Below are 12,968 nucleotides of genomic sequence, written 5' to 3'. Positions count from 1 at the left end.
AACAAGAAAAGCATAATGCTTTAGATTCTGCAGTATCTTGAAATTCATTCCAGATTCTATAAGCAATTTAAAAATATTTTTGGAATTTTAGAATTTTAATACATATTTATTCAGTACATTCAAGCATGTTGCACACAAAGCATTGTAGTCTCTACCACAAGGCTGTACTCTGGTATGTATGTTGATTGTGAATAAATAGAGCATAAATTTACATCTTCCAGAGTTAATTGGTAAATTAAATATACTGAATATTAACTGAAATAGAGGCAAGCAGGTTGATAACAAAATAAATTCCTGCAGTGGTATTTTTGTGTGGTTTGTGTTGAGAAAGCTAAAGATATGAATCTTCCAATCAAAGGTATTCATAGAAACAGAAGAAAAGTCCACATACTCAAAAGTGGAGAACAGTGAATTCTCCATTCTCTGATTTATTTGTTGAGAAATTATTTCTTAAAACATGTATAACCCAGAAAAAAAGAATCTTTGATCTTAAAATCGAGAGCTACTATTTTCTGTTTTCATGAGTATGCTATTTTGGGCAAATAATTTAATATCCTCAACTTCCAGTGTCCTCATCGTTAACGTAAATAATTATTTCATCTACTTGAACTGTTAAGGATAGAACTTGCGATACATCCAGGATTCCTATCAGGTACTCAATAACTACTAGTAGGTGGTTCTCCAATCAGTGAAGGCATAGGCACAAGGTCCTTTGCTTTCATATTCATAAAGATTGCAAAACTGATAAAGATCTTATCTTGAAATATTCTGAATAACTAAATTATATATTTCTTCTTAAGTTTCAGTTGATGGTATTTAATGTTCACAAGATGAAGTAAGGGCTGGTTATTCATGAGGAAAGTGGCATATTTTTTCTGTTCAAGACTGAGGATCATGAAAGATGGTCTATATGAAGCCTCCAGTGCAAAATTAGGACAAGCATTGCTGGGATGTCCTTTACAGAAAATGACAGTGTTGAGAGGCTGCCTCGTGTCTCAAGGAAGGGAGAAATATACTTGTGCATACCTTTTTTTCCCCTGGATTTAACACTGTGCACTTATTTCTTCAAAAACTCCCTTTCTGAATGCACTCTGTTTATTTTCAATTTAGCTGGTATCTTTTGCTGACTTTCACCCTTATTACATAAATGAAGGCTGAGTAGTTTTATAATAAAAACATTAATCTTCTGTTTTGTGGTCTAAAATTACCACTGGAACATGGCAATTCGTTTTTAAAAATCAGACTTTCTACTGACTGATAAATTAGACTCAATGGCACATGAAGTTATTGATGAGCTGTTACCTGACTTTGGTGCAAATACATGGAAGCTATTGAACCCTAGTTGGAAATGGACACGATTTTAACCTTGTTCACAAGCTTCTTTGGTTAAGTCATAACTCATGAGCTGCAGCAGGATTTCCATGCTATAAACATCAGCATAATTTCTGATTACTTCAGTATTTTAATGTAGGAGACTTTGAGATTGAATTCATTGATGTAAGTTATACTGTGGCTATGTGTTAATAGAGACTTATATTCTTCCCATTCAGATCATAAATGGAGTCTTACCTGTGGTGCATAATGTTCCCAAACCATCTTATTTTTACACACCAGACTTTGGAAATTTAAATAAATACAACAGTCTGGGAAAAGAATGTGTACTTTGATAACAATGATTCTGTTTGATACAACTTGTCTTTATGGGTGGAAATGAGGCCACATTCATATAGAAATGCTGTGGCTGAAACCAGATAAAACTTCAACTCCTTGTGGCAATGCCTGCAACAGGCAAACATTATAGCACTGCAGAACTAGTGAAGGCAGGCAGGAGGCAGAGCAGTGGCCGTGGCCTCCCTGCACTGCCAGGCTGCAGGCTTTGAACTGGATTGCGCTTTCTAGTCAGCTTTTTCTCTAGATCTCAGATCATGGAGGGTAATTCTCAACTCAGAGCACAAGTCTCCTTCCTGCTCACGTTCATGTGTCTGGCCTGTTTTGTATCACCCAACAGGGTGGAAAGAGTCCTATTTTCATAACCCCCAGCTGGCAGTGCTAACCTCTGTCTAGATGGCAAGAATCTTACAGGACCCAGAACAATGGCCAGTGTTCACTAAGGACATGCCCAGCCTCTCAGGCAAGGTGTTAGGCCCTTCCCCTTCACAAGGTTTTGCTTATGTAGGACAACTCTCCAGCTCCATTGTTACTAAGTACTTGTCTCTTGCTCTAGCTGTGCAATGGTTGAATTAATACATAACCAGGTTGAGTATCACACAATACTGCACTGAAATGTGGACCCTCAGGCTCTTTCTTCGGGCTCTGTTGTGGACAGCAGAACTGTCCACAACGGAGCCCAAACATTTCTAATTTCATTCACAGTGATTTTAATGCAGAAGTGTAGGATCGTACTTCATAAAAACAAACAAATAACCCAAAGGTACACTAGCGGAATAAATAAATACAAATAATGCTTTTGTTTTGTATTCAGATACAGATCCAGAACATTGACATTCAGTGAACATTTGTTGACTAAAGGAGCAAGTCGACTTAAAATACCACACAATTTATATGTGAATAATTTGGAAGCTGTCTAACAGGACAGCCAAGAAAGATTCATAGATATGTTTACAACTCCTATCATGGAATTTTAATTAGTAATCAATGTCAATTTAAAGGTTGACACTAAGCCTTGTCCTTGACACAGTTTTTCCAAAAAATTTCCTTTAATAGCACTTGAATAGAAAAATAAATGCAAGATTGCTAGAAAAATAACTAATTTTAAGAAATATGCTAGCTTTAATTATTAGTATTCAACAAGGTAGCTTAAAACTAGCAAAAAGAGCCCTAAACTAGAAGGCAAAATGTCAGAGAGATAAATGTACACCTCTGTGTTGAGGTATGTAAAAAATCAATTGTAAAGATAGAGAATGGTGTTAGAACTGGCTCGACAGTAGTTCATTTAGAAAAAACCTGGTTTTTAGTTGAAAGCAAGTTCAATCAAGCCCAATAATGTGACATAAGCACTTATGAAAACTGCAGTCAGGATTACGGTGAAGCTTTGAAGCAAGAAGCACAGGTGTACCAGCCCTGTCTCTCCAAGCGTCAGCTCTCCTTGGATGGAATAAACCTCAAGATCACTGGGCTCAACTTTCTGGTAGACACTTGACCACTGGGAAGAACAGCTGAGGACTTACAAGTCTCATGTGTCCACATGAGATTTATCCCCCGATCAGTATGGTGCTGGTACAACTGGGCTGTATAACAAGAAGTCACAGATGTCGTCATCATACAACAACAGCTATTATTTGGCTCACAATTTCTGGTTTGGAGATCAGCTGATCCATCTGGGTTTTCTGAGGGCTCTGTTCCAAGCTAAGGATGGGGCTTGGGTCTGCTTGAGTTGCGGGGGGTTGGGGGTGGTGGTGGTCCACATGGCTGACTGCTGAAACACAGACTGAGGGAGGAGAAGCCTCCAGGTTGGGGTGAGGGGGTATCTTCTCCAGCATCACAGGAGGGCCCTGGAGGCACCCAGAAATCTCAAGGCTTGAGTATAGGGTGGTATTTCTGTTTTAGAGTAAGGAACATGAAAACGGGTCAGATGAGCATGCTAAGCTTCCTTTGTACGCAGAAGACTGTGGGGAATAAAACACACACACACACACACACACACACACACACACACACACAACACACAGCCAAGCACATAGAGGTGAGCAATACCTGTGTAAAGGATTCATGGGGCATGCCATCTATTTAAAAGAAAGGCATATATATGAAAGAAAAATATGTTAAATTTATTTATATGAAATTTTACAATACAGAATAGAGAACAATGTATATAAATGGAAATTTTAGGAAAGATGCTCCTTTAGTATAAGAGTTTCCTGTAAGCTTAAGTGCTTTACAATAAAGTATTTGAGAAGCCCAGGGGGTCCATTCCTTGGAGTTGGACAAACTAGTTGGAGGCTTGGAATCCTACAAGTTCTAAAGCCTTGAACATGCAAACACTTCATTTCTTTATTTGTGATCGGAGAGAGAAACTATCTGTTTCATAAGGCAATGTTTATCAAGTGCCCAAGACAAGCATCAGCATGCAGCAAACAGTGCTTACTGCACTGTTACCATTAATTATTATTTTGTGTGGTTATTACTACTATGGCTACTACCACTTCTACAAATTTACTACTCCTGAAGGTGCTCCCCGACTTATCTTCCAGATTTCCCTTTTGCTTCTTTCACAGGTTTATAATGTAATCTTATGAACATTATGGATGACAAACACAGAATTTACTTACACGGATATTTTTTGTTTTAACATATGAAACTCATATTTGAGTTTCAAATGTAAAAGCTCTAAAATAAATTTTTCTTAAATTGAGTTTCTAAAATTATCAGGAAGGAGGAGGGGGGGGATATGAGGGACAAGGTAACAAACAGTACAAGAAATGTATCCAATGCCTAACATATGAAACTGTAACCTCTCTGAGGTACATCAGTTTGATAATAAAAATTTGAAAAAAAAATAAAATTATCAGGAAACAAAATTCCAACTTGAGTGGATAGGAAGATATCTATAGCTATTTATACTTCACTTAGCATTTGTATATTTAAACACATTAAAATTGATATGTACTTTTTGCCCCAATGCATTATGGGATATATAACCTAAGAACTGTATTTATGTTCTAAAATATAAACAATTCTGAATATAAAACATTTGGTCCACAGTATTGAAGATGTAGGACTGCATCACACTTGTTAGCCATTCTATTTCTGGCATCTAGCAAATAGCTTTGATTCAGTAAAAGAAGATACTGATGAAATTATAAAGGAATATGAAAAATGAAAGTGACCAATTTCTTCTTTTGCTTGCTTGTATTCCACATCCGTTCTAGAAAACTTCCATAATTCTCTTTCTCTTTCTCCTTCTTCCTGTTTCTCTCCCTCTTCCCTTTCTCTTCCTCTCTTTTCCCTTTCTCTCCCTCAATCTGGCCCTAGCACTGGGATTTTTCAGTGTCAGGTTCTTTGATCACTTGAGGTGACATAAGCCTTCTCATTTCAGAAGCTTTGACTATGTATGGTTTGGTTTGCCTAACAGGGTCTTACTGCTGAGTGATATTAGTGTCCTTATCCTCGTTGTTAGTCCTGAAGTAATGTGGCAAGAAGACATGGGTGATATACTGACCTATCTGATGGCTATCAATGGTTAAGCAGGTTTTAGTTAATAAGTGAGACACTTAAGTCCTTTAGGATATTCACTATTATGTGACTAGGGAAAATAGCTTTTTTAGCTCTTATTGATTATGAAAAACACTTTGGTAGGGCAGTTTACTTATCCTTGAGATTAACCTTAAGTTTGGCATGGTGGCTCCTGTTTGTAATCTCAGCTAGTTAGAAATATGAGATTGGAAGGATCTGTACTTCAAGGCCACCTAGGACAAAAAGTTAGGTCCCATCTCAACCAATGGCTAGGCAGTTGGCACACACCTGTTATAATGATACAGGTCTATTATAACATCTATCTGAGAAGTGTAAACAGGAAAAATGCAGATCAAGCTGACCCAGGCATAAATGTGAGACCTATTAAAAAATAACTGAAGTGAAAATGGCTGGGATACCAACCTAGCAACTTGAGTTCAAACCCCAGAACTACCAATAGTACATACATAGAGAAGAAATTAACTTGAATTAATGAAAAATCATCTATAATGAATATGCAATAAATAACTTGACAAAACACTTGATTTCCTTCCTAAATATAAGAGCAGTAATCCTAAGCACATAATATAAACAGATCATACATATATATGTATATATATGACTGAAAATTAAAACGAAACAAAATGTGCAAATCAAGAGATATACTCTCATGTTGAGGTAAAATTAGAACAATATGGATTCTACTGTTCATGCACCCAGAGGTCTGTGGATGGCATAAAATCAGCACTAATTTGTATATTAACTGCTTCAAACATCTGGAATCCAATAACTGTGAATTCAATCCCATGCCTGACTCTAGCATTGAGACAGGAGAGAAGTGAATTACAAAGATGCTGAGCTTGTGCATACTGAATGGCTCCACTTTATCTGAGTGAACAGCACAAGCTGTTATACACTTAATAACATCACTTTTATCCAATTATTTAAGTTTTCCTTAGAAGGATTTCTTTGGAATCATTTACAAGGACTTACATTAAACTTATAACCTAAACACAACGGCTAACTAATGTCAATGTTTTCTTGTGGAAAACAAGAACTTTTGGAAGAGCATGCAGATGACTCCCACATTATTACTACCTTGAATGTGTGGTCTCTCTGTTATGTTCAGGTAGTTAGCAGAAGTGTGTTAAATTAACTGATTCAGCATTTATGTCCAAAGTTGTGGATTTAGCAGATGTGGGCTTGAATCTAATATTGACTAATGGAATGAACTGAATTAGTGAAGCAGCACCTACCTCATGCACTGCTGTGAGGAAATGTAAGTTTCTCAAGTTTTGGCAAGCATAGATGCCCTCTCATACATAAATTAAACAAAAATTTACTTTTAAGCATCATTGCCTCATCAGCAATCTCATGATACTGTTTATATCTGTAAGCACGCGACACAGATGTGTACAATTACCAGGTGCTGGACTGTGATGCAAATGTTGGAGGTGATGGGCCTCCCACGACCTGTCATTCCATTCTCTACTCCAGAGCATGACTAGATGACTAGTGACATCTCCTGCTATTTGTTCCCTAATGGGCCCAGCCAAGGAACAATGGTGGGAGACTGTAAAGAATAGGCAGTAGGGGGTAGGGAGAGCAGGATGTTGGGGTGCTAATTCCCTGACTGCATTTCTGTGTGATGACCACATGACCACCCTGGGTGGAGATGTCAGGTGGCTTCTTTTACAGCTTTCTCTGTCTCCTTTTCTTTCCTATTTTTGGTAACAGAGTGCCTCACCCCAGCTATACTAGCCCCAAGAGACTGAACTGTCCATTGTAGTATTTGTCCATTGAAAATAATACCTTCACAAAATGCTCCTCAAATTATTCTAATAGAAAAGTCTTATTTACCCCCACCATGTAAGACAGTAAAACGAGTCTTTGATTTGGGAAACTGGCAAGAAGCGTGCTATACTGCAGAAGGTGCTCCTTCTAGTTCTAAGTGCTCCTTCTAGGTTGTACAAGTTCCCCACCTGACACATGCTTCAGGCAAAGCACTGTGACTTTCTCTCAATTACACCTATCTACAGTTAAATATTTACTCTGGAAAAACTACAAATTCTGAACATTTCATTTCAAAATTAAATTACTGTTAGAATCAAAGATCCATAACTGATCTTTTGACTTTCATTTGCAATGAAAGTATCTTGTATCTAAGTATATAAAGTTACTTTTTTTCCACTTGTGATTTGATTTGGTATTGATTCTTGCTTCAAGTTTTGGCACTGAGAAATGGACAAATCCTTCAAAATTGCATGATTTTAGAAGCTTGATCTCTGCAAATGTTAATGTCCTCAAGGAGTACATGAAAAATGGGCTATGAGAACATGAGCAGAATTTGCTTGCTTCAATTAAAGGTGTGAACCGCAAGATGTAGTGTGTCTTAAGCCAAAGTGTCAAATAATCAAGTTGTCCTGGAAACTGCAGCAGTAGTCCTGCGATTTGAGGGTTGCATAATAAACCCATCTGTCTATTTCTTCATTTTTTTTTCCTTACCAGAGCAAAGGGCAAGGGTACAGAGCAAGAGAAAAAGATGTTTGTCAACCCCTCATGCCATTCCCATCTTTACCAGGGACCAGCATGTCATTCAGTGAGGCTGTCTCCTGTTCTGATCCATTTGAAAATTTCCAGAACTAATGATGTCTTGCAGACAGTGGGGACTAATTAAAGTTCTTACAGCTTCTGATCTCATGATGAACCTGGGAAGAGCTGTGAACTTCCATCGACTCCATGAAGGGAGCCAAAATTATTCCACTTAAGGTTCTGCTTTATAATTTCCACAAATTCTGCAGTAACCTGAACTAACCAGTCACTTAATGATTAACTTCTCTTAAAATTTTACCTTTTATCTCATTTCTCCTAAGTCAAAGAAATTTTATTATTTAAACATCAGCACCAGACTTCTGAATCATCATATCTATTACTTTGACTGTAAAAAGTAAATAACAGTTATACCATGCTCACATCCATTTACCTCATGGCCTGTGAAAGAATCAGTGCTGTCTCTATGGGAGGGTGGCAGAAGACACCAGGACAGAATTTGAGCAAATGGTATTGTGACAAGGAACACACAAGCTAGCCCAATGTGAGAAGAGAACTGCGGTCTGTAGAAATAAGAGTCAAGGAAAGATCCATTGGGAGAACTAGCTTTGGATCTAGGAACAGAAGGGTGAGAAGAAATTAGCCATAGAAAATTTAGTAGAAAAGAAAGGGGCAAAGAAGACAGAAGTGTGAAGAAAAAGTATCTTTGTATATAAAGTATACTTATTTAAAAAAAGGCAAAAATGCCAGAAGCCTGTGGTTCATGCCTGTCAGCCTAGCTCCTCAGAATCTGAGTCTGACTGTAGTTCCCAGAGCCTCTGGGAGAAGGGAACAATGAAAGCACCCCACATCGTAAACTTGGTGGAGGCCACACCATAGCTGGACTTGGGTAAATCTGTTTGTAAATAACATCAAATGGATCTGACTGCTTTGAAACAGAAATTTACTGAAAGCATGAATTTTGGGTCAATCTAAAGAGATATTATCAAGTCATAAAGGTAGGTTTAAAAAAAAGAATTTTTGATTTCATAAGACATTCAAAGATGTTTTCTGTTGCCCTTAATATTTGATTTTATAAATGAAAATTACATTTTAGGAAAATAAATCACATTGAACAAGTGTCTTAATTACAATTTCACTAACATAATCCCTACAGATAATAGTACTCAGTAATATATAAACTTGTTTAATGAGTTGACTGGCTAAGGTAATCACCCAGTCTCAGGTCACACACTGCCACTCGGGTACTGCTATTCTTTTACCTCTTGTAGTCCAGTGAGCAACTTTGTAATTTAGAAAGACATGAAGGAAAGCAGCTGCTAGAGACTGCATAAGGTAAGTGGTGCTCAGCTTTGCGAGGCAGCAGCAGGCCTGAGCACCGATGAGAAAACAGGCTCTCATGGCGCTTACCTTTGTGTTTGGGTGGCATAGCTGCTATCATAGGCCTCATAGGCCTGGTCCTCGTAGTCACCCACATAGCCATCATCGTATGCCTGAAACACAAGAAATGCTTATCAACAATCCACTTGGTTGACTTTGATCTACCTATGGTAAATCAGATTTTTCACTTCTTTTTTCTTTTTGGCAGTACTGGGATTTGAACTCAGTACTGCATACTTGCTAGGCTGGTGCTCTGTTGGTGAAGCCATGCCCCTGGCCTTCATAGAGTCTGGCTTTGGCCTGGTTCTTAGGCTTGGTTACAGAGCATATACCACAGTTTACTAGACTAACATTGCTCATACCACTTTGAATAACATTACGTGTCAAGAAGGAATACTTATTAAACTGAAAATATCGAAAAACTATAAACCTATTGTGAGATCTATCTAGAATATAGAGTGATACTAAAAAACATAATTTAAGGATTTAAAAATAACTCATCCTTTGAAATTCTTGTATATTGCTAGTATTGCATGATAAATTTGATTACCTAACTAAATTACTCTAACAAAGTAAAAGCATATTTGTTATTAATAGTAATTATTCTAGTCATCAGTCACTCCATGAACCATATAGTTTTCTTTTCCTTCATGGTCACTGACTTTATACCCAGTGCATCCATCTTGATTACTTCTGAGTTATAGAAAAACACTTCACACATTCTCTGTTTTTCCTTCTTTGAACATACTTCCACCTTTCTCTTGTCCAAACCTTCATTCACTCATCATGACTTAATAATTCTTGCAACTCTTATCATAGTATTGCCATGACAGTGTACCAGGAAGTCACAACATAGATAAAAACTGCTTGGTTATAATCTAATTCAGAAAGAAGATGCTCATGTTATTGATGAACATTTTTGGATCCGAAATAAAGTTTTTGACATTCTGTTTTATGTCGGCAAGCAAAACAAAACTGAAATCTCAAATGTGTGTGTCAAAACTTGTTTGTTGTTGACACAAGCAACTTCATTCCAGATTAAATGGAAGTTAGCATATAACTTCTCTCAATTTTATGTTCTACTTAATTTAAAGGCTATAAACAAAATACACTTCTTAGATAACTCTGAATGAAGAACATTTTCTTCCTAGTTTTGTTAATTTGGGATAATAAATGGAAGAGTGAAGTCCTGGCTTTTAGACTTTTCCATCTGTGGTGTAACTACTCCTGTCATGGCTGACTTTAAACTGTCACCATCATGCCATGGAAAACAGATTTGGGAAGAGATGAATGGTAGCACAACACACTAAATTATTTGCATTGTGCTAATATCATAGATGTAAAAAAAAACCTAGAAAACATATGTTTTATAAAACATAACCAAGAGTTTGCAAGTATTTGCTACCTTTATCTTAATACAATTTAGTTTTAAGTCTGTGTTATTTCATGGCTTACAAAATTACTGGATGTTTTACAAGGGTTCATGTGAATCTGTAGGTGTCAGCTCTTGTACATTATAGCTCCTGGGCTAGGAGGAGGGAGATCAACAACCACAGCTCCTGGTCTAGGAGGGAAGAACAACAATCATAGCTCCTGGTCTAGGGATGGGGAAACAACAACCCCAGTTCCTGGCCTAGGAAGGGAGAGATCAATGACCACAGCTCCTGGTCCAGGAGGGGAGAACAACAGCCACAGCTCCTGGCCTAGGACGAGGGGGTGGGGGTTGAATAACCAGAGTTCCTGGCCTAAGAAGGGAGAGATCAATAACCACAGCTGCTGGCCTAGGATGTAAGCAATGCTTTGAGGAATATATATTTTTGGTGTATTCTCTTCCTTGTTCCTTTTATAAGTTTTATGTGACTCCCTCCTTATACTTTCAACAGAATTCTGTCCTTGGGTGCTGCACAGATGACTTTAGTAGACAAGATTGTCAGGGTGTCTTCCGTCTTCTTTTCCCACTGGAAGAATGGTCACCTATTAGGAATTAATGGCAACATTGGTGGAAAAGCATGGCAATGGATACTCCCACTGTGTAGCTTTGGTTCTAGTGAAGTAAGCCATCTTTCTCCTTGTGAGAGGTTATCATCTGCTTGATGATGTTCAAAGCAAAGGACTCACCACCAGTGGGACTCATAGTCTAGGCAGAGCCCATCTCACCAGTACTGTGGCTCACTGTCTAGGCACAGCTCCTCTCACCAGCAGTGTCGCCCACTGCCAAGGCATAGCTCCTCTCACCAGCACTGTGGCTCACTGTCTAGGCGGAGTCCCTCTCACCAGCAGTGTGGCTCACTGCCTAGGCGGAGTCCCTCTCACCAGCAGTGTGGCTCACTGTCTAGGCACAGCTCCTCTCACCAGCAGTGTGGCTCACTGTCTAGGCGGAGTCCCTCTCACCAGCAGTGTGGCTCACTGTCTAGGCACAGCTCCTCTCACCAGCACTGTGGCTCACTGTCTAGGCACAGCTCCTCTCACCAGCAGTGTGGCTCACTGTCTAGGCGGAGTCCCTCTCACCAGCAGTGTGGCTCACTGTCTAGACACAGCTCCTCTCACCAGCACTGTGGCTCACTGTCTAGGCACAGCTCCTCTCACCAGCAGTGTGGCTCACTGTCTAGGCACAGCTCCTCTCACCAGCACTGTGGCTCACTGTCTAGGCACAGCTCCTCTCACCAGCAGTGTGGCTCACTGTCTAGGCACAGCTCCTCTCACCAGCAGTGTGGCTCACTGTCTAGGCACAGCTCCTCTCACCAGCAGTGTGGCTCACTGTCCAGGCGGAGTCCCTCTCACCAGCAGTGTGGCTCACTGCCTAGGCACAGCTCCTCTCACCAGCAGTGTGGCTCACTGTCCAGGCGGAGTCCCTCTCACCAGCAGTGTGGCTCACTGTCTAGGCACAGCTCCTCTCACCAGCAGTGTGGCTCACTGTCTAGGCGGAGTCCCTCTCACCAGCAGTGTGGCTCACTGTCTAGGCACAGCTCCTCTCACCAGCAGTGTGGCTCACTGTCTAGACACAGCTCCTCTCACCAGCAGTGTGGCTCACTGTCTAGGCGGAGTCCCTCTCACCAGCAGTGGGACTCATAGTCTAGGCACAGCTCCTCTCACCAGCACTGTAGCTCACTGTCTAGGCGGAGTCCCTCTCACCAGCAGTGTGGCTCACTGCCTAGGCACAGCTCCTCTCACCAGCAGTGTGGCTCACTGTCTAGGCACAGCTCCTCTCACCAGCAGTGTCGCCCACTGCCAAGGCATAGCTCCTCTCACCAGCACTGTGGCTCACTGTCTAGGCGGAGTCCCTCTCACCAGCAGTGTGGCTCACTGTCTAGGCGGAGTCCCTCTCACCAGCAGTGTGGCTCACTGTCTAGGCACAGCTCCTCTCACCAGCACTGTAGCTCACTGCCTAGGCACAGCTCCTCTCACCAGCAGTGTCGCCCACTGCCAAGGCATAGCTTTTCTTACCACCAGCGAGTCTCTGAGTACTGTGCCTAGGTCTAGCTCTTCTCACCACCAGTGGGACTCACTACTCCTAGGCCTAGCTCTTAGAAAGTGGCACTTAAGTAAGTTCCGAGTAGGTCCGTGGGTACAGAAGGCATTCTGTCCTTGCTCTTTGTCTGTGGAACAATTTTTCCCTATGGATGCATACTTGGTAAGATGGCTGGAAGTTGTATATTTCTGAAACACCTTCTTTAAAAACTCAATGCTAGCAAAGAATCTTTGGGGAGGCTAATTCTAACTTTTAAACCAACCAGATAGAATAAAATAACAAACCTCAAGAGGAACTGGTTGTATATACTTAAACATGAGATTAATAGAATAGCATTCAAGTGAGCACAAATGGAAAGGCCATACACATGGAACAT

At 40.0% G+C, this 12,968-nt stretch overlaps 1 protein-coding gene across 5 annotated transcripts in view; it reads right to left on the bottom strand.

Annotated features, from left to right (window-relative positions):
• Khdrbs2 (KH RNA binding domain containing, signal transduction associated 2) overlaps positions 1-12,968 on the bottom strand; it is a 223,691-nt gene that overhangs the window by 18,260 nt on the left and 192,463 nt on the right. For all 5 annotated transcript variants that reach the window (XM_048347557.1, XM_048347556.1, XM_048347559.1 and 2 more), the window contains one exon: positions 9,154-9,236. In XM_048347557.1, the coding sequence (XP_048203514.1) occupies positions 9,154-9,236 (83 nt within the window). The remainder of the gene's footprint in view (positions 1-9,153; positions 9,237-12,968) is intronic.

This window comes from Perognathus longimembris, chromosome 6 (assembly GCF_023159225.1).
Source record: "Perognathus longimembris pacificus isolate PPM17 chromosome 6, ASM2315922v1, whole genome shotgun sequence".
In the NCBI taxonomy this organism is placed as follows: domain Eukaryota; kingdom Metazoa; phylum Chordata; class Mammalia; order Rodentia; family Heteromyidae; genus Perognathus; species Perognathus longimembris.
The sequence above is the reverse complement of the archived record's forward strand: the minus strand, read 5'-3'. Positions and strand labels throughout refer to the sequence as shown.